Source organism: Apis laboriosa, unplaced genomic scaffold, assembly GCF_014066325.1.
Source record: "Apis laboriosa isolate Shangri-la unplaced genomic scaffold, ASM1406632v1 scaffold42_cov153, whole genome shotgun sequence".
NCBI lineage: Eukaryota > Metazoa > Arthropoda > Insecta > Hymenoptera > Apidae > Apis > Apis laboriosa.
The window spans coordinates 3,342,670-3,368,198 of record NW_025223257.1 but is presented as its reverse complement, the minus strand read 5'-3'; the positions used below and the strand labels follow the sequence as shown (position 1 = coordinate 3,368,198).

Genomic DNA, 25,529 nt, shown 5'->3' with positions numbered 1-25,529 from the left:
CCCCTTTTCCCACAACAACACCACGATACCTTGGCTAGGCATCAATTTGATTAAATTTTTGACATCCATGCGCACCAGGTGCATCTTACAATAATCACGTGTTACTTTTTAGGATCAGTTTTATTTCTCAAAAAGTACAAAAAGATTACACAGGAAACGATGCGCTGTTCTTACAACGACGTGGACACAGACAGACAGATAGACAGACACAATCCAATCGAGTTGGTGATATGCCACAAGGTTTCACCTAAAGCTGAACTTCTCAATTTGGCTCATCGTTCAGTTCATGGTGCCTTACCGGATTAGTAGATCCTGAAAATCCCGATTAGGCGTATCATTTGTGACTTGTACCTACTATACACATGATGGTTAAATTGTGAGAAAAAAAAAAAAAAACACGATAGATTTAAGACTTTCTACTGTTTTAAAAGAGACGCACGCTCCGATTGGACAGGGTTGGAGAAGTTTACGCGACTTCCGGTACCACCTATTCCTGAAAGCTGGGTGCAGCCTTTCGCGAAAGCTTGCCTACGAATAACCAAAAGTGCAGAAAAGAAAATTTCAATGAATCGAGTTGGGAAATTGATAGTTACAATTCCTATTTATCCTATGCGCTAATCAATATATCTATAAAGAGAAAATATAACTATAAGCCTAATTTATTCTAAATCTTACAATCACTCGTATACATACAGACGTAAAGGAGAGGCATTAAGGGGGTGCAGAGAAATAGAAAAGCCTCGCTAAAATAAATTATCTTTTTATTCCATTAGCAATTACAACGCTTTGTAATTCAACTGACATTTCTTGTTCACTAAGCAACGTATCGTTCGTATACCGTTTACATCCTCCTAAACACACAACTTTTCCTTTTCTCTTTTCTTTTTTTCTTTCTTTAATAACAACGGTCGATCCGACTAGTTACACTTTATCACTTCAGTTATTATATTTTGTTCTCTCTCTCTCGTATCTACGTTATTTCATCGTTTTTATAGGGTGAAAATAAAAAGACAACAAGATAACACAAACGATGGAAAAAAAAAAAACTATAAATATTGTATGAGACACATTTAAGCAACTTATCACGCTGTATTCTACTGTCATACAGTAATGACAGTATTTTTGTGTATAGGCACAGATACAATAATAAATATGTATGCAATTTATTGCAACAACTATGAATAGACTTGCCTATAAAACTTGTCGAACCCTGCTTCGTTATTCATTCACACCTTATAACGCAAAGTATAAAATCTTTGGTCTGGACTAAAAACTCTTAATACATACTAGACGTTTTTACAAAATTCGGAAGCTTATTCGTTATAAAAGTACTTATTCTTCTTTCTTGTAAGAAAATCGTTCGTCGTTTTCTCATTTATTATTGTAAGGTCTCGATGTGAGGACGATCACAATGTGTTTGCCATGCTCGTGACACGGTATTGTGCACGATTTACATTTGTCTGCTTCGAATCGCTGACAACAAATATTAATTCGATATTAAGTTTAATGCCTGCATGTGTTTACAACGATTTAATCGATTAAATTCTCTTTGTTATTATTTCTTAATTTTCTCTCTCTCTCTTTCTCTCTCTCTTTCTCTCTCTCCCTCTCTCTCTCTCTCTCTCTCTCTCTCTTTTCTTATACTAATCTAATGTGCAGTGAAATAAGGAATCTACGAATTTTATGATCAGGGAATTCTTACATAATTTTTTAATAATAATGATCGGCTAATTTTTCTAATGTAAAGAAAACTCTAAATAAAAATTTAATCTATATAGTAGAAAATATTAATGATAAAATATAAAATTTAATAATTATACCAACTCAAAATCTAAGCTCAAATATTGTAAATGCATTTATTGATTTCCTTTCTTCCGTTTAAGATATCTAAACTACCTTAATATCCCCATGCATTGTTAACTTGAATTACAATCTTAAATAAATAAAGTGAATATAAATTCGTTTTTATATTATCCCTTTTCCCATCTTATATCAATATATTATTGTTTTACTCCAACATATAATATAACAGAAACGACAATTTAGAAAAAAACTTGCAACTTTAATGTAACAAAACTTTTCATATAAACAAATACTATCATAAAACAAACATAACAGTGATTTATAATGCTATTTTTCATTACTTGTATTCACAAGATTTTCGTTTGAAATTAATGAAAACTCAATTCCTCTGGTATCTGTATGATATGCCAAAATATGGCAATGAACGTTTTCTCCGTTCGCAATGGTGCTTCTTAATTGAAATTGGCATCGACTATCGCTGTTTACATAGGATTGCAAGGATTTCAATATAAATTACATATAATATACTAGAATCCTGTCATCGATGAGATACATTTCATGTGATAAAAAATTACTGAATTGTCTTCCAGAACTTACCACTTCCTTTAATACCTTTGACCTTCTGTTGCTTTTTCTTTGCATCGGGTGGAGCTGATAATGCTTCCCTACTTGATTCACTTCCTCCCGATCCTGAACTACCTCCTGCCATATCAGCTTCCTGCACACCACCACCTCCGGCTTGTGCAGCAAGTGATTTTTTTATGTTAGCAATCTACCAACAAAGATATTACAAATTTGGAAGCCTTGCCATATTTTATCACTTTCTCTGGAGGAAATATTACTCACATCTCTTTGTATTCTTTCTTTGTGATATGTGGCCTTTTGTTTTTCTACATTTGCTCTTGTAACTTGTTCTTCGATACATGCTAATACGGTGTCACAAGCTTGACCCCAAGCGGCTAATGTTTCAGCCACTACACCTGTATCAGCAGGTCTAACATCACGTCCTAAACCAGCATAATCTACTTCTAATTGTGAATTTTTTTGATCCAATTTGCCATGTATTATATCTGCATAAATTGCTTCTATTATTAAATCCTCTAAATCTCTAACATTTTTTATATCTAATTCCTCCAACAATACAGAATACGGTATGCATCTAGATTTTGTAGCTAATGTTACAATTGTTAGATGCTGAAGTTTTTTCTTTTGAGTAGGAGTCAATTCTAGAACTTTGTCTTTGTTCTCTAAATATTCTTTGTATGTGCCATATGCAAATAAATTCAGAGTATTCCAATATTGAACGTAAGGACCATTTTCAAGTTCTTTGATATTAGGCATATCTAATAATTCTCCGAATACATGGACACCTGGTGTCTCTACCGCTTGTTTAATAAGTTCTATAGCAGCTGCTCCTTTGGCAGTTTTTGCAAGTAGCACAAACTGTTCCAAAGGATTATTAGCCGACTTTTCTGTGGTAGTTGTACCAGTCATATTGAACCTGTTGAATAAATATTATTCGATGCAATGAACAAACATGTTATTGAATAACAAATTCTTCAAGTTTTTATATATTTAGAAAAATCTATTAGAAAATCCGTTATAGTAATATTCTTTATGAAATCTTATTTATAAAATCATACTACATAAAATCTTAATTTATTCAGATAAAAGTTAATATATTTTATAGGTTAGGATTATTTCTTTCTCAAAATTTTAATATAAGAAAATAAAAAGCTGATTGAATTAAGTAAAAAAATTAACAAATAACATATTTGTTACATATTACGTAAGATGAACTTACTTTATCCGATGTTTACAAATACCAAATGCCTTTTTCTTACTGAATATGCCTTCGAATGTAAGCAAGTATGCAAATATAAATGTGCAAGTCGTACCACGGGAAAGGAAACGGAACTTTCACCAGATGACGATGTAATTGTCTTACAAAAAAGGAGAATGGTATAGAGGACAGTGATAAAATATCATACGAAAGGACTGTTAAAAGAAAACGCTTCGAAAAATATATTTCGCATGAATCGATACGTTCTTTGTGAAGTTCTCTTTCGTTCTAAACTCACGTGGATGTTGTCGACACTGGCAAACAGTATCTTGAGTCTAGAATAACTTCAACGTATTGTATGCTGTGTTTGACAGAAGAGAGGGGAATGTGTTGTTCTTCGCGAATGCGAACGGTTTATGTTAATAGTCTTTCCAAATGATTGTGCCGTTTGATGGGAAATAGTGAACGGAAAAATTTCAAGATTGCAGTTCGTCGGACGAGACTGCGCTTGAAAATTCCGGGCAACGGATAGTACAAAATGAAGCCTTTAATCGAATTCGAAGAATGTTTGCGAGACACGCCGAAGTTTCGGTGAGAATCGGTTGAAAAAACTTCTAACACACTTTTGTTTGCTTCTTTTATTTCACTCTGTTGCACGAGCACTATGAGTAACGTTGACGAATGCACCACATTAAGAAAAGACGTATATTAATAAAAGAAAATATTTTTTGAATATTCGTTTCATGTTTCTAGATCCTGCATCGAAGAAGTAGAAGCAAATGTTGATTTACTTGAACAAAAGTTAGACAAGGTATTGTTATTCAATTCACAAAAAAGAGAAGAAAGCATAACGAAAAAAATATTAAAGTTTTTGCACACACGTTATAAATAATAATATAAAAGGGTTATGTTATTTCATATTATATGCAAAATGAATTATTATTGTTAAAAATTGCTAAATGAAATTTAAATTCAAGAATTTTAATTGTCAAATATTTATACTTCTCTATATTATCAATTACATTATAAACTATGTTACATAAGTGATCTCATTAAAAGAATTATTGTGATAATCATCAATGTTTTTAAATTAACTTAAAACAGAATTCTTTGCAGGTATTAAAAAATTGTAGTCAGATGATTGACACTGGGAAACTTTTTGTAGGACATCAGAGGTATGTTATTACATATATTAACTTATATGTAATTAATAGAGGAATAAAAATTTCTATTATGAAAGAATGAAATTATATCATAGTTAATAATAACAAAACTATAAATGTTTGATTGATCATATAAAATATATGATTGAAATGCTATTAATCATTTTAAATCAAATGTGTTTAATATAATAAAATGGGTGAGGGAGATATAATACTTCAACTAATAAAGAGGAGTCAGGAAACACATGAATTACAACTCTGTTGAGAATGACTCATACATATGGTACTCAGTTTCACATATAGACAGTGATACAGTTAAAACAGTTGCTATGAATTATTCTTTCCTTGATATTTTTATATTATGTTCAAATAAAAAATAATTTTAAAAACTTTATATATTCTTATATTATTTTATATAATTTTTAATATACATAATAAATAAAAATTGTAATATAAATTTAAATTGTAATATTTACTTTATAAAGTATTTTTTTTATATTATTTATGTATTTTTTTTACATTATCTATCTATTAAAAAATAACTTTTTTTTATAGCCAATTTGCAAATAGTCTCTGGGAATTATCTCTGTATTTTAATGATGATTCAGAGATAATGGCCTTACTGAACAAACTTATTCATGCTTTACAAGAAATGAACAAGTTTCATACTATTTTATTAGATCAAGCATCTAGAACTGTAATTAAAGATCTTAACTCATTTGTTAAAAGGTAAGATCTATTAAATATTTATATATGTGTGTGTATATATATATAATATGTATATTCAAATAATATTTCTAACATTTTATAATATTTTAACAGTGATATCAAGAGAGTAAAAGAATCTCGTCATTATTTCGAAAAAATTTCTGCAGATTTAGATATAGCTTTAAACAGAAATTCTCAAGTTCCAAAGTCCAGACCTGCAGAATATGAAGAAACTTCGAACATTTTATCAGCTACCAGATCCTGTTTCCGGCATACTGCTTTAGATTATATTCATTCTTTAACAATGATACAGGCACGCAAACGACACGAAATATTGGGTACCTTACATAATTATATGAATGCGTGCATTACTTATTACCATCAAGGTAGCGATCTAGCGCAAGATTTGGATCCATTTTTAAAACAACTCGGGGATAATTTAATTAAAATGAGAGCCGATTCCGTGAAACTCGAAAAAGAAATGGAAAATCGGCATATTTACGTTACTAATAGAGATTTAATACCTTCCCCAACACCTGGTAATCCTAAGATGGAAGGCTATCTCTTTAAACGTACCAGTAATGCGTTTAAAACATGGAACAGAAGATGGTTTTGTCTAAGAGATCATCAATTGGTTTATAGAAAAAGAACTGGTGATAATGATTATACAATTATGGAAGAAGATCTTCGTCTTTGCACTGTAAAACCAGTGGTTGACTGTGATAGAAGAAATTGTTTTGAAGTATTAAGTCCTACAAAGTGAGCAGTCAATAATGATAATAGTAAAAAATTTTATGTAACAATAAATATTTTAATAGATTATTATTCAATTTATAGAAGTCACATATTACAAGCTGATAGTGAAGAAGCTTATTTAGCATGGGTAACTGCCATGCAACAAGCAATTGGTGCTGCCATTCAAAGAGGAATGGGTGCTGGTACTATAATTAATATACGAGAATCGCAATCACAAAATGTTAGAGGATCAAACAGGCAGCAAACAAAACCTAAGTCAAGGTATTAATTAAAAATGATCTTGAATGTTTAATTGCATTTAGATAAGACTTGATTTTTAAAAAAAATATATATATAATTCTCTTTATTCTGCAGAGTATGGGAACAAATTTTAAAGATTGCTGGAAACGATACTTGTTGTGATTGTGGTGGTGCTAATCCAAGATGGGCCAGTATCAATCTTGGAATTACACTCTGCATAGGTAATTCATTTTTTTATTACGAACTCAATTATTTTCTAGCTCTATTTAAAAAATTTATTTTCTTTTAGAATGCTCTGGGGTGCATAGAAGTTTAGGTGTTCATTACAGTAAGGTTCGTTCATTGACGTTAGATGATTGGGAACCTGAAATACTGAAAGTAATGGCAGAGCTTGGAAACACTGTTGTGAACAATGTTTATGAAGCTTTGCCAATCCCTCCTAATATTATTAGAGCTACTCCAAAGTGTAACGGGTAAATAAAATTGATATAGAAGATAACATCTATTCTCCCTTCCCAAAAATAATAAATTTAATATTTTTCTTAAATTAACAGAAATATACGTGAAGCTTGGATAAGAGCAAAATATGTAGAACGCAAATTCGTAAAACCTTTGAGCAATATGATTTCATCCGGACAGCATGCAAGCCGCGATAAGATGCATTTTCGCAAATGGAGTGTCCGTAAATTGCGCCGTCGACCGCGGAGTTGTGACAAAATCGATAATACTAATCGTAACAAAACAACGATGTTATCATCTGTAAAAGAGGGTCATCATTCAACGAGCTCGGACGAGAGTAAACATACGTCAATTGAAAGTTTAAGTTCTGTCGATAAAGCGAAGAAAGTTGAAAGAAGTTCCTTAAGCTCTGACGATAGTACGAATATGGATTTAAAGAATGAATCTACACTTTACGGGAAAATCTTAGCACGTTCTCGTAGCGACGCAAATGAAAGTAATCTTAAGACTATCGATAATAATATGGAATTTAACATCGAAAATGAACATAAACTTTTAATTCCTGAAATCAAGGACAATACAATTGCCATGAATGATTCAGAAAATAATCTATCGATAAAAAATGAAGTGTCCTTAAACACAGAGATTTCTGATGTGAAAGATGCGTTTGAGAATAAAGATGCAGGAACGGAAAAACAATGTAAAATAGAATCCGATGTATTGATGTTCGGATGTGATTTACCAAAGCCAACGATCGATAATAGCTTAGAGTTAAGTTCCGATCAAGATTCGACTGCTGGCGAGGATGAAGAATTCACAGATGAAGAGGATATAGAAAATTTACACCCTGAAATGTTGCTTTATAAAGCTGCTGCTGCGCATAATCTTCCTGTAATGTGCGCAGCTTTAGCAGCTGGTGCTGATAAATCATGGACAAATGTTAATGACAGAGGAAGAAATGCTCTGCATCAAGCAATTATAAGTGTAAGTATAAAAATCATTGTCAAAATTCTTCGGTAATTAATTTTTATTTTTTAAAATACAGGGTTCTGTGATGTCTTGCGAATATCTAATATTAAATGGAGCTCGTATCAATTGCCAAGATGCTGATGGAAAAACACCATTATATTTGGCCACAGAATTAGGTGTGCATTTTTTATAAATTTTATTTTTTAATAAATTTATCATAATTATCAAAATTAATTATTTATTTGGAATACATATAGGTCACACTGCCCAAGTATGTTTGCTACTAAAACATCGCGCGGATCAGCATATCGAGGATGAAAGTGGTATAAAACCTTTATCCATAGCTGTAAAAGAAGCCAATGCGGACATCGTTACATTGTAAGTATAAAGTGGATTTGTTTCATTAAACAAACGATGTTTATCATATCACTTCGATATATATTTCAGATTAAGACTTGGTCTTTTAAACGAAGAAATGAAAGATTCTGAGATTGGAATTAGCGGTGATGAAACTTTCAACGATGTCGTTCGTGATTTTAGCCAACTAGCTTGTTCTCATCCAGAACGATTGCAACGGCGAAATGAAAGTAATAACGCGTCACAACCGCCTGAATGAGGTTTAAGAATGTGCAAAGTTTATTTGCAAAATTTAAAAAGCATGCTACAACGTAAAGAGAATAAGCAGTCTGGTACATCGAAAATGTCGTCTTTCAGTTCCTTGCAGGGTAATAAAATTGATTAACGAAGTAAGTATGAAGTTCGAAGTTTGGCGATATAGTAATTGAAACAAAACAAAGAACCATTATGGAACTTGTACACTTTTTACACTTTCTGATCTCTGTGCGAAAAAAGATTTATTAAAATTTATTAGCATTTTGTATTTCTAATTAAAGATAACACACAAAGCTAAAAAACTTTCACATGTTTTGCGAAAGGAAATAGAAAGAAGAAAGAAGAAAATATTATATTTTGCTTATACGCGAAATTTATGCTGTCTAATGATAAAATATTAAGATGCCGATCTTTTTGTATATTTTTCCTCCTCGTTTCCTCTGAAATTTACAGAAAATAAAGACACGGTAATAATTGTCGTGCATGATCCGTATATATTTTAAAGATGATCTTACAATTTAACGAACTTCACACAGACACTACATAGTTATAAATGCAATATGAAAAATAATTTTGCAAATATCTATGACAAAATATAAGTTATTATTATACATTATTATATAGATATTTGTATATCGTTTATGTGATATCCAGAAAAAAATATGAAAAAATAGTCATAAACTCTATAGTATGAAAATTTGATTAATAATCAACACATTTTCGATATATGATCTAATTCCGTGATGTCCATGGATTAATAATTTTATACATAGATATATCTGTTTTTATATACTTAATATTAACTAGTATTATGTATTGGTATTGAAAAACTCTTTTTTTTTCTTTTTTGTATTTTTTTTCCTTTTTTTTTTTTTTTTTTTTTTTCTTTTTTAGCTAAAAGTAGTAATCGAAATAGTGAATTGTGACATAGATACATAGAATATTACAATATAGTTGATAGAATAGTTACATTTATAAATAGCTGTATACTATATTAGATTACCAAAATAGACTAACAATGATTCTATATAGTTCCGTACAATATATACATATATTATATAGTATATCGAATTTGTTGCCAAAAATTGAATGTTTGTACATACAAACTTGTACATCTGACAACTATTTGACGTTAATTCTTAAAAAAAAATATTTTATTTAAGAGATTGTTTAAAATTAACGATCAAAAGATATACATAAAAATACGTTACAATTTTTTTTGTAATTCAATCTTTCTTTTTTGCTATGTTTTATGCATTTAACACACGTAAATTAGTTTCCTTTCGTGACTTGTACAACGAATAAGTTATACTTCCTTTTTTGTATATTTTACTATTATACTAACACTACGTTGAACAGTATTTATAAAAAATTTGTAGGATAATGCATGATTTTTAGTCTACTTATACGTAATAGAAAAATGAATTTAGATAAGAATTTGAGAGAGAAAAAAAAAAAAAAAAAAATATCAATCATTGTTATTAAATATTTTTCATTGTTTACGTAGAGAGGCTTTATTGATAGTTACGATTAAATGGTACAAAATCGAGATCATTAAGTCATCAGTATAAAATTTCTTTCCGTGAGATTTGTATGAAAAAATTATTTCCACGTGATTTTCAGATTTGATATATTTTTTTATTTGTCAATATTTTGTCATTCGAATCTGGTATTCGATGTTTGATGTAAGAATCTTGTTTAATTAAGCAATGTGATTATAAACGTGACGTAAGCATAATTCTACTAAAACGAGATACTCATTGTTGTATAAATAATTAGCAACAAACAAACTCAATTCCAATCTATTTTTTTAATCTACAACACAGTGGTATTTTATTACTTGCTGTTTTTACGACAAAGTAATTTTAAGATGAAGATCTTTTTTTGTTCATTGTGTGTTCTATTTTGTTACAAAATTTTTTTACGAATCATTTTATTATACGAACTTTTATATAAATAAATTTTATTCCAACGATAAAATTAATCTTGTGCTAGTACTTTTAATATGTACTTAGTCTTTTTTTTTTTTTTTTTTTTTTTTTTTTTACATTTTTTTTTGTACAAAAACAAACAATTGACAAAAAGAAACGTCAAATGAAAAATAATAAAAGACACACAAAGGAATTGTTTTTATATTTATTAACGATAATTGTCTTCCAAAGATGAAAATTCTCTCTTTAAAGGATTCCCGTTGTAATATTATCCTAAATTTATAATTTAATATTATAACGTTATCGGTTACTGTGAAATCGTCACCGGTTACTGCCTAATTGTGAAACGTTGTTAAAATATTCCATGTACGTCTATAGACAAGTTGAGCAAATAATATCGTTTTTCTGTTGCGCGCCATCGCAATAAAAAAGAAAAGAAAAAAGAAAATTGTAAACAGTCTAATTCATGTATCATGTTGTACACACAAACTTTACGTCATAAAGCAGTGATTATGCAAGTACATGTACGTGTTCTTTCAATAATTCTTACCCTTTTACTTTTATATATATATATTAACTCGAGCGAAAAAGACAGAAACAACTAGGGGAGGAGGGAGGGGGGAGAGAAATCCGTATTTTTTTACGTAAAATATTTTTACGAACGTTGCAATTTGAACTGTTATCTATCTTAATAAACGTATTCCGCTTTTTCGTAAAGATGCGGATGAAGAAGTTTGAGCATACGAGAGGAAATTTACGCAACAAATTATTTTGCTATTTGAACTTATTTGATTGAAATTACGGCGCAATTCGTGAAGTGTAGGGATTGATAAATTCCCCACTAATCGAAATAAACACTTATGCATCGCGTGTAATTTACGCGTTACTCTCTCGCTATAAGTTGCGTAAATTAAAGCAAACGGGTCAATACCCTATCGCTGTTATAATTATCTGTGTGTGAGTTCACACAGATGCGTGCACGGATGTCCAAACTAATTTATCAAGAATTTTTCTATCTTACATGTGAATGCTCCACTTTTCGTTACTAGCATTTATTTACGCGCTCTTTAAAGATAAAAGATACAAAATAAGGCGTCGCGCGAGGGGCTCTTTTAAATACCAAAATAAACACTGGACGTCGAAAACAAGCTTCCATTACGAAAAAAATAAAATTAACGAAACGCGAAATATAAAATGAAAAAAAAAAATAAAATAAAATACTTATTTATCTTTCTTCGAGAAATTTCTGTTTCTGATCAATTACTGAAAATTTGTTGTACGTTAAATTTTTTAATTTTGCGATAATAGAAAGCAGATTTAAAATTTGAACTGATGATTAAATTGATTGTATCTTCGAATTTATCGAGTTTTCAAGCACGAAATATCAAAGCAATCCCTTTTAGTTTCTAGATCACGTGAAAATCACGACAAAAATGGACTTATCAAGAACTTTTTTTCCATGGTTTTCGCATGAATACTACAAGGAATAAATATTTTCACAATTATTAATCATAAATATCGTAAATATCTTCTAAAAAGTGTTCCATTCAATTTATTTCAAATTTATACGAGAATTTACTTAAAATTAGAATTGGAAAGCACGGTCTGCCATCGCGGTTCCATAACAATTTTCTGCTTATTCATTGGCTTGAAAACATGAAAATACTCTGCCATTGACGATCGGAAACCGTGGATTGGTTCGAAGTAGATAACAGATAAGAACTAACGCTGCTCGATTGGTCGGGCATACCCTTCTCGTTGCTCGATAAAAGCATTGTTTGTCAAACTATCAATCGTACGCATTGGTACAAGCGTGGATTAATCTCCTGACGCCATTGATCCAACTGCGTGCATGCATTTCTCTTATTTCTCTCATATTTTGTTTACTAACGAACCGCTCGTCAACAACATGATTAATTTCTTTTTTTTCTTCCCTTTTTTTCTTCTTTTCTTTTTAATCGAGTTCTTGATATGATACGATAAGAAATTCCTATTCCTCGAGCGGAGAAAAACGAGAAGTGCACACGATGCAAAGAGATAAATCTTCTTTCAAGAATATTAACTCCCTATATTAACTCAGCTTTCATGTGACCGAGAAGTCACATATCTCATTCGCTTATATTTTTTTCAAATTTCCTTATCAATGCGTCATTAACACCAATCCATCCTATGACGGTAAAGATCGTAATAAAAATTGCGATCAATATCAACGCAACATTCATCTCTCGTAAACAAATCAAACTCTTTTTCCAATCTCTGCCTCGAACTCTAAACATCGTTCGATCGCGTTATTTTTCGACGAATTTCGAAGACAATAAAGTCTAAAATAGTGAAGTGAAATAAAGTCGATCAATGCTGGGAAATCGTTAATAAATTCGTTAATTCGCACGAAGAGATTAACTTAACATCGATAATAACGGATGAAAGACGAAAAGCGAAAACATTAAAAAACGTAAAGCTTGATCGAGCTTAATTGAATTGGCGGGCCGAGCCCACCGGTTCAAAGAGCTCGATAATAATACAAAGATCCCATCTATCCGCAACTATGGCGGCAGGCAGTCTACGACGACGCCTAGAACAGATTCCTATTTCGAACGATTACGGCCTCGAGGTTGCATGTGTCATTCCACGCGCAGCCGGTTCCACTAATTCAACTGACAGATACGAACAAGATCATTAATTCTAGCACGGCCACTTTCATGACCCGTTCTTTGAAGAAAACCACGTCGCCGGAATTACAAATTAGCCCTGAACAAGCGACCAATCCTGCCAAGAGCGCTCCGCGAGACGAGCCGCGAAATGACTTACTCCGATCGTGGACTTCCAAGAAGGGAGACCAACAAGAAATTGATTGCACGGTACAAATGAGCCCCCACTTTGAACGCGAGAATAACTTTGCGAGTTGCGGGCTTTGAACAATAGTTCTAAAATTGGTCAGAAAAATATCTCGTTTTTTTATTTTCTCTCAGCCCGTGGCAAATTGCGGCGTGAGGGGGTAAGTTGCACGACGGAAAGATTTGCATTGATAACCGTGGGGCCCCTTCTCTCCGCCCGTTAAAAGCGCGAGACGGTGATTGAACGAACGGTTGGGTCGGTGAACGTGAAACAAATCCAGTTACCATAACACACCATCGGTGCAATTTATTTTTTACGACACCGAAAGAATGTTTGAATTATAGCATTGATAAGGCCGCGGGGCCCTTTTCGGCTTGACGCCGCGTCGTAAATCAAGGGCTCCCGCAAAAAGTCCCCGCGCGCGACTACAATTGAGATTGGCCATGGGCCACGAACAAATTTCTTGCTTCCTTTTATTTTCCAGTCACGGTTTTGGCTTACTAGCCGGCCTCAAACGGCAATAAAAAACTGAAACGGAGATCCTGCTCGCGTGAAACAACCACTTGGCGAGGAGCAAGTGGTAAACGTTGAACAATCGTTAACGCGAAACTCTTTAATCGGTATGAATCATTTCATTTCGCTCGCTATCGCGTTTCGATTTCTCCGTTATTCCTTTCTTTCCAACAGAAAGATTGAAAGATTGAAAGAATTCCAGTCCAGAATAGAGAAAAATCATCCCCTCTATCGCGCGGGAAATCCTTCCCTTCAATCGAGACCGACACTTTCCCCTTTTTCTCAACCCCTTTTTTTAATCAAAAATCGCGTAAAACAAAATTGGCCGACAAACTTCTTACCTCTCGGCGAATTTTTCGTTCGAGCGAAAGAGAAGTGGGCGTCAAGATACACACGATGTATTTACGTATATACGCGTGTGGACAGTTGTTGCGTTCTCGATATAACGCCAAGTGCGTAGATTCGCCGTCGAATGGAATTGGCTGCGTAGAAGATTAGAATGAACCGTGAAGTCCGACGTCTGGTCGATCGACGAAATTAGTATCGCTTACTCACCCTACTAATCACACACTGTCTGGCTGGCTTACGAAATTCTAGGTTCCTCGTACTCGCCACGTCGGTCGCGAGCGGACAACGTTGTTTTCCTATTCGTCGTTCGTTTCCCTTGATTCGCGTCGCTGGTCCACACCGTTAAGTTCGAGAGGATCCCGAACGATCTTTTAAACTCGCGTGCAAAAACTCACTCATCCGAATACTTAATCGGAGAAATTTTCTTCTCTTTTACAATTTTCGTTTATCCCCAACTTCATTTCGAGTTCATTTGCTTCCCTCTTGCGTTTAATTTATAATTGGAAATGTTCAGATCAAATCGTTTAAGACAGAATCCTGAAATCTTGTCCTTTTTGATCCGTCTGAATTATTTGAAAAGAATAAAAAAGGTATATACTCGCTTAGGTATATAGGATCAATAATTACTAACTTTTTATTAATTTACGTTGTTGAATTTTGTTAACTAAATAAAATCGTTATTTCGAAAGAGAATTTATTAAATATTTTTTTCATCTTCCTTTCCAGATCTTAAAAATTGTACATCTAAGAAATTTTTATAGGAATTTTTTTTTCTTTTTTACCTTTATATCAAATTTTTATAAAACTACTATCAAAATTTAATTGTTAACTTCTAAATAATTACAATTGTATTATTCTAATATATTTTTTGCACCTCGACGAAACGATACGTAAAATCATTTCATTCATATTTCCTCGATAGTATCGCGTTCACCCAATTTTTACGGACATTATATACCCTGTGCTCGGTTCTTAATGAGTTAATGAAAGAGAACTATCGCGGTCCATTGGTGGTCCACGTATGGAACGAAACGCGTTAAGCGGGAAGATGAGGGATACGATAAAAAAAGAGGGAAGGCGGAACGATGGTAAAGGGAAACACGTTCGATGTTTCGCCACCTATAAATTCGATTCTCGTTAGAAGAAGCAACGAAAGAGAAAAGGAGGGAGAGGAGAAAGGGAAGAAGCGAACAGATTTATAACATCCAGAATCCCCAGACGCAACCGTCTTATGAAACTATTTTTAGGCGTTTTTAGGGCCTTTCGAATTTAGGCCAGGTTTCTTAGAAATCGGGGGAACGAACGTGCGACAGTGATAACGATATACACCCACACGCCTCACGATGACCGCGTTCGATCCACCTGTGATTTAATGGAAAATCGTCTCCTTTCAGGCCTTCCAAGTTTTCATCTTTCAGTCTTCATCTTTCTTTCAATATCGTTTATCATCGTTTCGATCCTTCGGAATTTATCTCGTTTCATTTTGATCGTCTCTAAACGATGTAGAATTTATATTTATTATATTTGTGTGCTCGTAAAATACTTTATTTTTTTGTTCAATTTAGAAATCAGTATGGATGGAACAGATACAACGATGACAAGTGTTGTTGATTTATATTTCCTGATAGAATCGATTGAACTGTGAGTTTCGATCTTTAGATACGACGTAATCATTTTCAAGAAAATTATTGATATCAATTCCCGACAAATGTCTAGGAAAACGGAGAGAAACTTATTAATAGGCAACAATTTCACAACATTTCCATGTTCAATTGATTTGAAAGCTAGATTGTCATACATGCTAATACTAAATCGATTTATAATACGTCTGACTGATAAAACCGACATTACTTTCCCATCAACGTTATTTCGGATAATGACTTCGAGAAACTGATAATGAGGAAACAAAATTCAATTCTCTTAATTTACTGATATAAAAGATTGATCGATTCTAATTTTTGCGCAATTCTTAATTTGTCAAATTAATACAATATTATCTATGTAATATTAGAGCAGGAATCGAAAATCACGGTTTACGATTACGATTCGTTACGAAACGTTAGATTCGATCTAACAATTTTAACGTCCTCTCCCAAGACGTTAACCCAACGACGATCGATTGATCCTTATTAAATTGATTCGCGGTTATCTCCGCATAGCGAGCATTCCACGTGTGAACATCTGTTTCCAATCTGTTCGACTGTTGGGTTCATGTACGTCACGCTTTAATGCGAAATCGTCGTCGATTTATTAGAAAGAAATTAGTTTATCGAACAATGGATATAATTCCACTGTACGAACATGATATTTATCTCGAACTTCCCCGATATTATTATCCTCGATGTTTCTCCATTCGTCGCACGTTATTCTTCTCTTCGTAATAAAAATTAAATCAATTTGCACGATGATGATCGAATCTCGAATAACACAATTTCTAAAATTCGCGAAAAAATTTTTTTTTCTATTTTTATTCTTCTCTTCGTAGGAATAAATGAATTTGCACGATCGATCGATCCAGATCTGAAATAACAAAATTTCTAAAATTCGTTCAAAAAAATTCCAACAACTTGCCATCCCATTATTGATTGCGACATTGATTAAACCAAGGTGATTCGAAGAGAAATCGCACGCCTCGCCCCGCGGATCGACTTCCTCCGCGTAGACCAATAAAACGCAGCAGGGATTCGACGTAGTAAATCGTCCCCTTTTTTTTAACGGTAAAATCCGTGCTCGATTCACGTATCGGTGGCTCGCGTCCGTGCACCTGTAGCTGGGAACAGGTTACGTCATTTTCCTCGGGATATGTATGAAAATCGATCCTGTTAGCATCAGATTGATGGATCATCTGCGCGCACCTGTACTGCGGTTTCGCTCCAATTTCCAACGATCAATCGATACGTAGCACATTGATTTATTGCGCGTTTACAACCGCAATTTGGTTGATCCGAGGCGACCAGCCGTGGGAAATCGCGGTGATGCTTTCTGGAACGTTTTATTGCGCGGTGTACGCGATAAACGCGATCCGTCGATAAAAACGTGATATTAAAGATCGGGAGGGGGGGAGAGAGAGAGAGAAAAAAGAATATATTCTTTTCGGAGGATATCGTCGATGAACCGAAAAATAAGATCGAAAGCCTCGTATAAATCGTGGTTCAGTGAACTTCTTCTACGGGGTGATAAAGAGATACGCGAAATCATCAATTATAATTCCATTAGCACGGGGCCATAGTGTGATAAAATGATTTACGCGTAAGCAAATAGGTCAATACTTGCGATGAACTGGTCGATTTCATGACCTAGACAATGCGTTAAGAATATTCTGCATTGCTGACGCAGAAATTAGATTACGTAGTTCCATAACGAAGTCAATAACAAACTGTGCATGACACAATTGTGCCCATTCATAATTGCGTACGCCCTGTGGCGTACGTATAATAGGCAACTGGCTGCAGTTGCGACGAATTCGTGGAAAAATTGATGAGAACGTGCCTTTTCGAACGTGGCTTCTCGGTTGGGAGAGAAAAATAAAACGATAATTCGATATTATTCCTGCCCTATACCAATTGGATGCAATTGATTCGATCATTGATGATGTTTTCGGCTTCTGATGCGCAGCTACGTATCGTCTATCATCATTGTGATAAACAAATTCCTAGCTCGTTCAACCGATTGACTTTTAATTCGATCCACGTAACGTGTCGAGCGTAATCGTTGCAAACAGGAGGAAAAATTGATTACGCTGGCTGCTGGAATACAATGCTTTATAAATAGAACAACGAATAGAAAACGAATGGGGGAAGAGGCGAACGAGCATGTATAAATAAGATTCAAAGTTTTCTTCTTTTTTTTTTTTTTTTTNTTTTTTTTTTTTTTTTTTTATCGATTATTAAAGAGAATAAAATTATTCTCAATGAATGAGCGGTAAGAAATTTCCTTCCTCGAAACATCGAATCGAAAGAAATAATACCGATAGAAAATTTTGTCGTGTCGAATGTTACCTCTTACGAAATTATTATCGCTACGCGATAAGGAAAAATGTAGGCAGTCTGCAGAAACGATCGGAGCATGGTGCACACTCTGGGCACAGGTTGCATCAGCCACGCGGCATGCATGGTATCCGTTCGCGCCACAGCCTATCCAATTCCATCGAAAGCCTGTCTGATTGCACGATTCCGAAAGAGCGAATACTGCGCCGTCTCGTCGTCGACTACCGTCAGTCAAACTCGTCGGTTTCGAAAATCGGATACCAGAGTTTCAGGAGGATCGGCCAACCGACCGGTTCATCGCTTCTCGTTTCACAGCCAATAATTTAACCGGTCTGTCGGCCAGATATACGAGCTTCCTCGATTTAGGAGAATTTCTATCGTCGAACGTATGTAATTCGTAGTAATTGCCCGTTCCATTCATCGTTTTATTATTCCTAGCGGACGATTTCATCGTTTTCTCGAATGATTGGAGTTATAAATATGATCGTCGGTTAAATGAATAATAGAGCGTTTCGACCGATAGAAGGATATTTATAAAAAAAATGTATTAAAAAGATATAATCGTAAATGCGCCGAATTTTTAACAAATTGTTCGTTAAGATTCATTATTTCGATTATTTTTAATAAAACGAAAATAAAAATATATGGAAAATATAACATAGGAGTGGATTGAAGTTCGATATGACGTTGGTATCGCGAACTTCCTGTTTGCTTTCTTACATATCGTATCAATAGATTATGAATTTCTTAATATTATTAATCCCTGACGCGTACAAATTTTTGCCTACATAAATTCCTCGAAAATCCGCGAATAAAAATCGCGGATATTTCAACAAACGTTATCACGTGATTTTTGATAATCTTCAGTGACCAAAAAATAGATCCTCCGCGACCTATCCAACTTGAAATATCTTGAGATTGTTTGTTCGATCATCGCGTTATGACGCATCCATTGATTTGTATTTTTTGTTACGACAATTTAATAAAACCTAACGAATAAATTCGATTCAAAGTATCTAAAATACATCTGTTACGTAACAAATAAACGATAAAAATTGTTCATTCACAGAAATCTGATTCCTTCTAGAAAATTTAATAATGATTAATTTTTAATAAAATCGACTTTCACGCTCGCGAACAAAATCCGTGAAGATAATCGCGAGAATTATAGATTTTCCTATGAAAAGTATGGATTGTGAAGAAAGATATTTACGAAAATGATGTAAAATGCATATGGCGAATTCTATTATTATCATAGATATAAAACTTGGACTTCGAATTACGTATAAATTACGAATCCACGGGGAAGAAAATAAGAATAATAGATCCGAAATTCCTTTCGGATGACTTTTTTCCTCGACACCATCGCGCGCGCAAGCATCTGGACGGTGCAAGCATTTTCAGCAGCGAAACTCGACGACGCTCGACGAGAACGAGCGACGAAATAGTCGTCGTTCCAGCCCGATCGTGCAAACATTCGTCACACCGAAGAAACAGCCGATTTGTTATTTAATTAGAGATTTCGAAAAATGTTGGTGGCGTCTGGCTGGCAGGCAATTTGCGCGTCCAGACGAGTCCCCGTGTTCCCGGGCCTGTCTCCTCACCCGTGTGCGTTGATTCAGCGTAACCGATTTAGCTTAACCCACGCGATGGACACACTTATACCGTCTTCTCGCCCGCCGATACCCATAAATTTCACGGACAGACGAAACATCCCCGAGACGAGATGAGAACTCACAACTCGCGTCGGCACACGGCAAAGGACGCGGATCGGAGAATCGGGGAACGATCTCCTCTTCCTTCACGATCGCGCCATTTGTCAAATTTTCACCCTCCCTCTTCGCTGTCAATCTCTCCACATCCTCGCTCCCCTCGGGCTGTCCCAGTGGATCGGATCGACTACATTTAAGTAAATGTCGAATTCATTTAAGCAAATGTCGAGCAGAATTTTGAAAAACGGAAAGATCGATGAATTTGTACGTGGAATTTGAGAGTATTGGAAAGAAAGGAAGGATCTCGTTTATCTTACGCGAACACCCGTTTCGAGTATCGTAATTATCGTAAAAATCGGTATGTAAATGAAATACGTCCACGTGGCCTTCAACTTGTTGACGATTCGCGGGAACACCGCGCGTGCAAGACACTTGCAGAGTCATCTAAAATGAAAACACAAGCGATTCGAATTTCGTTTCGAATAAAAAGTAAGGATCTACCTGTAGATCGATCTGCAACATCTAGATAGGAATGTTAATCGAAAGAGCAAAGGGAAAAAGGGGGAGGGGGGGGGGGGGGAATGAGAAAGGAGAGATAACGTTAAGATTAAAAATCGAGGGAAGGAAAGGAGCAACGAATAACGAAGGCATAACGAAGAAGTGGATCCTCGAAGGAAAAAGGAGGTGTGTTGGTTCGGATGAAACTGGCGCCACGACGCCCTCGCCCCGGCGATCCGCGGCGGGGGTTAAAGAAAAAAGTCCGCGGATACGAATCGTATTATTTCCAGCGGCGAGGAGGATCGTTTATAAAAAAAGGAGGAGCAACAAGCACGAAAAGAAGACGAGAGAATCTTATGGCGCCGCGACAACTCACGTCGACAGCTTTAAGATTGGCTGGTGGTGGGTCGGAAAGGTATATCTGTTGCCGATATCGTCGCACGGGGCGAGAGAGAGGGAGGCGTTGCGCGTCGTGGTGGTCGTGCACGTCGTCGGCGTCGTCCCTCCGTCTCATCTTTAACTTTGTTTTCACCGAGGCGCCGGCTAGGTAAATATGCGGTAAATTCGGTGGCGATTCAACGCACCGGATTCAACCATCATCAAACGTGTTTCGCCTTTTAATATGTCTCTCCCGCGTGCTTGTTATACACAAATATATAACCGTGGCGTGTACGAGGTACGATCGTAACATAGTCCTCGAACGTCACCTTACATTTTCACCCGTTTCTCCTTTTTCTTCTTCTTTTTCTCTTTTTTTTTTCTTTTTTTTTTTTTTTTTTTTTTTTTTGCATTTTCGAACGAAGCCTGGCGCCGCCTGTATAATAGCCGTTTTTCAGTATTTACTGAAGAGACGCGGAGCGTCGATCGTAGCGGGTTTAACGATAATTATTGCTTTGGCGCGAGAAACGAGAAAGAACAGAGAGGGGGCTGACTGGTTTCGAGTGGAGGATGCGAAAATAGCGTTGGCCCATACCTGGAAAACGAGATACTCTCTCTCTCTCTCTCTCTCTCTCTCTCTCTCTTTCCCTCGTCCGAGTTACACAGTGAACAGAGAGGATACGATAAAGTTCCTCCGAGTTCTAATCATCCTATCAATTTCCTCGTCGTCGTTGATGTTTTCCTACTATGAATCGAGAAGTGAAATAAGAAAGCACGCGTGAAAGAAGAAAATAGCGATATAAATTGATCGAAATGTCGCGTTGACCCTTGAAAATTCGAGTCTCTATCTCGTTCAGATGGACGGATTAATCTTGGAAAGATAGAATATAATTTTCCTCGTCTTATTTGTATTTAATACTTTGCGAAAATTGAATATAGGATTAGAATAAAATTGGCGAATACGAAAAATGGTTTACCTTCCATCTCCTTCCATAAATTTATATTGCAAAAGATGATATTACTCGTCAGTTTCACGAGCAATCATTTGGAAAAACAATTGGCGGATTAAGATCTACATAAGATTGTCGATGATCCCGAGACATATCAATATTTTAACACCCCATAAAAGAATAGTAAAACTGCATTCTCAGACGCGGCTCCTTTATTGGAATTTCAAACGATCCAATAAATAACAAAAGTAACAATAATAAACTTCCAAATGAATTAAATCACCTTTATCGTGGATCTTTATTAAAACGAACTCTTTTTTCATTATTATCACCAAACCCAATTTTAAAAAAAAAGAAATCCAATTTATACTTGTGCCGAAGCCAACCAAAAATCTAACTTTCAACGAGAAACAAGCCGAGAAAACCTTGATCCTAGAAGAAGCTAATACATCAACGAAAACGGATACAAAGCTGAAGTTTGCCATTTTAAAGAGGTTCCTGATTTCGACGTTTCGAGCCCACGATCCGTCTCCTCGTTGCACGACCGTTTAGACATACTTTCAGAGGAAAATCGACTCTACACCACCGCGTATAGACACGTCGACCGTGTTCGGGTGGGACGAATCGTGGCGAATAAGACGCTGTGTGGAGGAACCGTGGGACGCACCTGTGCGGCGACCCGACCGACGTCCCATCACACGGACGCAAATAAACGGCGTCGCGCCGTCTGCGGCTCGGCCGACACTTTGCTCGACCGAATGGCCAAAGGCGACCCCGATCATCGTCACATCATCCTCCTTTTCCAACGCTCGCTCCACCCTAACTCCCCTATCCCCGATCGGACATCGGATCTGCGGGAGAACATTTACTCCGTCCGTGACGATGATTACTCCAATTCGTTACGATTACGCAACACCTAGTCGTCCAAGCACTTCTTTTTCCGCGAACGATTACGCAGTCGAGACGATCTTTAAAACGTTTTTGCTCGATGACGATTTTTGACGATCGCGATGATCGAAGCGAAGAAGAAGAAGAAGAGTGGCGTAACGTCGTGACCAAAGTCACGTTTCTAAAATTTTTCTCTCCTACTCGATATCTCTGTTACTTTTATCGATATAGATTGACTTTTTTTTTTAGATTATAGCGAATGAGGAGTGAAAATAAATCTTTTAATTTTTGTTAATTAATAATATATGTGTAGGTATTGATATTTTGTAACGAAATTCGTGTTTTTATTAAAAGAAAATTCTGTGTATCGAAAGATGCAATAAAATGAAAAGGGAAAGTAGCTCAGGAAGGGAGAAATGATTACGCGTAGAGAATAAGTTCTTCTAAGGAGCGACAGAAAAATACATTCCTTTGTGCGATATAATGATAGCCAGATCTGCTCACGTTGCATTTATAAGTGCGTCCGCGTCACACGTTCGTCTGCGTTTCATGACCTGGATAACCAAGACTCTCGATGATCGTGACCACGGATAATAGAGATCCCATCACTTAAGATCACAATTTTGTCAAACGATGAAGAAGTTTGAGCAAAGTCCACTCTCTAGATAATCATCGAGCATCGTCGGTTTGACGCGATCGTAACGCAAGAATCGTTGATTGATCGTCGGAAAAGGAATTAACGCGTGTGACTATTCCTCGCGAGGAATTACGTCAATTTCTTTGTATCTAACCGAAACGAAGGAACTAGTGGAAGGGCAACGTCTGACACGACATGACTCGTTGGAATGATGAATGAAGAGCGTTCAATGGAGATATGCTAGGTCTGACTGCGACTTTTGAGGAATCGTTTTACGAATGAACAGCTGTTGCGAAATCGTTGTTAGCGGTGTCGTAATAAGAAGCTTTCAATGAATGAATTTATTATGAAAAAGATATCGTATGCCGCTTAAAAATTACATTGCCTTTATGCATTTGATACTTTTTTCTTTTTTTTTAAATTTATTTATCGCTGATTTATCGCTGTATGAGAAATCAGCAGCCTCGTCGTTTCGACGCCTTTCATTCCCGAAATTACGATTAATCACGATCGATCACGACTTTGATCTTTCGTGTCGCAAAGAATTAGAAAAAAAAAAAAAAAAAGAAAAAAGAAAAAGAAAAATGAACGAAGAATAACACCGAAGAAATTCAATCGCATCGTTACGAGGGAAAATGGATGAGTCATTAACCATTATCTCAGTGAAGAATTTCTGAATGTTGTGTTACGATGACCGATGAAAGAAGCGACTTGCGTCAGCCACCAGTTTTAAAGCTCGTCGTACGAGAAGGATAACCGAGGGATACCTACTTCGTTTATACGCGAAGCAACAGATCCATTGACACCGATCTTTGTCTCGAACGTGTGAGGAGCGGGGAGGAGCGTGTCAATCTTTTGACTCGTGTTACCCGCGTGCCCCTTTATCGCCAATTTATCGAGCCGAGCTTTTTTTTCTTTCTTTCTTTCTTTCTTTCTTTTTTTTTTTTTTTCTTTGCCACCGACATGGCACACGCACTGTTTCGACGTTTAATTAATGTCCGCGTGTCGAAATTAATCACTTGTTATCTAACAGATAACTGCTGCAGGCTATAGTGCGTAGTAATTCTCCATCGTATTCTTCTACCCCCGAGCCGAGTTTTTTCGTGGAAGTCGTGTGCGTCACAAAGTTGTACAAAGTGTACCGTGATCGAGAAAACTTTCAAACCTGGTATACATACATGCGTACTTTTCTCTTGTGTCCACTTGCGAGAGAGAGAGAGAGAGAGAGAGACGGAGAAGAAGGAAGTCGGACGATAGATATTTATTTAAGAGAAAGAGAGAGAGAGAGAAAAAAGACGTAAGATAACCTAAATGTTTCCCTAAGAAAGAGCTCGTAAATCGTTCCAATGCGTTCGCTTGCCGGAAATGATGAAAAAGAGAGGGGAAAAAAAGAGTCATTAAGCGGAGATTTTTCTCTTCTTTCATTCATCGAGACGCATTGTGTAATTTTCGTTCATTCATGAAAGTTTTGGTGAATATTTAAAAGAAATTCTTCTTCCCGAGTTAAGTTTGCTCGCGTGAAATATTATTTTTTCGAATTTGACAATTTTTTTTTTTTTTTTTTTTTTTTCCTTCTTCGAGTATGGGATGACTTTCAACTGTCGTACTATAAATAATTGCTTCCGAGAAAACCGAAAATATATTTCCTTCCCTCTGAGAAACCGTCTGACGATCAGGTTTTGTTGAAAAGCAAAGACAGCCACTGAAATAGGTTATGATTGACTTTCCCTAAATTTTCTACATTTTCTCAAGTTTTGCGGAGAAAGGTTCTTGCAAATTTTTGCATATTAAAATAACAGCTATGTTTTGCTAAAAATAATATCTTTCGAGTAAACTCATGATTAACACGTATCTTAGATTGTTGTGTGTGAAATTTCATAAATATCTAGAATCGGAATAATCAATATAATAAAAATTCAAATAGAATCTTCAAATAGAATTGAATTAATCAAACGTAAATATAAATGAATAGTCTCGTTAAAAATTCGGACATTTTCATTTCATGCATTCAACAAACTTAATACTTTTTCATCAAACATGTCGAATAAAATAAATTATATTCGAAAATTTCAAGCCTTAATTAATTGCCTTCGAGCAATTTAAAAATTACAAAGACATTATATCATCGGCGGTAATAATTTCGATGATGACGTTTCATCCCTGCATCTAGGTGGAAGCATCGAAAAGTTTCCTCTCCCTAATCACCTACGGACAGCCGGTGATTTTTTTTTTTTTTTTTCTTTTTCCAAGAATTTCTTTCCTCTTCGTGGATGATGCTGACGTCATTAAAGACCTACGATAAACCAGCCAAGTTCCCCGTAGCGAGAGGTCCACTACGTGATGACTGTCATGCAGCGAGT

The 25,529-nt window shown here is 35.3% G+C and overlaps 2 protein-coding genes across 4 annotated transcripts; one reads left to right on the top strand and one right to left on the bottom strand.

Moving 5' to 3' along the window:
* Positions 1-112: 112 nt before the first annotated feature.
* LOC122716060 (COP9 signalosome complex subunit 7b) lies at positions 113-3,821 on the bottom strand. Of its 3 annotated transcripts, none has more exons than XM_043938766.1 (4): positions 3,608-3,821; positions 2,650-3,304; positions 2,401-2,575; positions 113-312 (listed from the first exon to the last, which is right to left on the bottom strand). In XM_043938766.1, the coding sequence occupies exons 2-4, from the start codon at positions 3,295-3,297 to the stop codon at positions 263-265; spliced, it is 873 nt and encodes a 290-aa protein (XP_043794701.1). In that variant the 5' UTR covers positions 3,298-3,304; positions 3,608-3,821; the 3' UTR covers positions 113-262. The 3 variants fall into 3 exon arrangements, with proteins under 3 accessions (XP_043794701.1, XP_043794702.1, XP_043794703.1); XM_043938767.1 differs by lacking the exon at positions 113-312 and adding an exon at positions 745-2,281; XM_043938768.1 differs by lacking the exon at positions 113-312 and adding an exon at positions 745-1,473.
* A 183-nt stretch (positions 3,822-4,004) lies between these two features.
* LOC122716059 (arf-GAP with coiled-coil, ANK repeat and PH domain-containing protein 2) lies at positions 4,005-8,900 on the top strand. The gene is made up of 12 exons (XM_043938765.1): positions 4,005-4,177; positions 4,340-4,397; positions 4,703-4,761; positions 5,305-5,478; positions 5,572-6,216; positions 6,295-6,474; positions 6,568-6,674; positions 6,743-6,926; positions 7,008-7,896; positions 7,958-8,057; positions 8,139-8,259; positions 8,329-8,900. Exons 1-12 carry the CDS (start codon positions 4,125-4,127, stop codon positions 8,495-8,497), a joined length of 2,739 nt encoding a protein of 912 aa, XP_043794700.1. The 5' UTR covers positions 4,005-4,124; the 3' UTR covers positions 8,498-8,900.
* Positions 8,901-25,529: the final 16,629 nt, after the last annotated feature.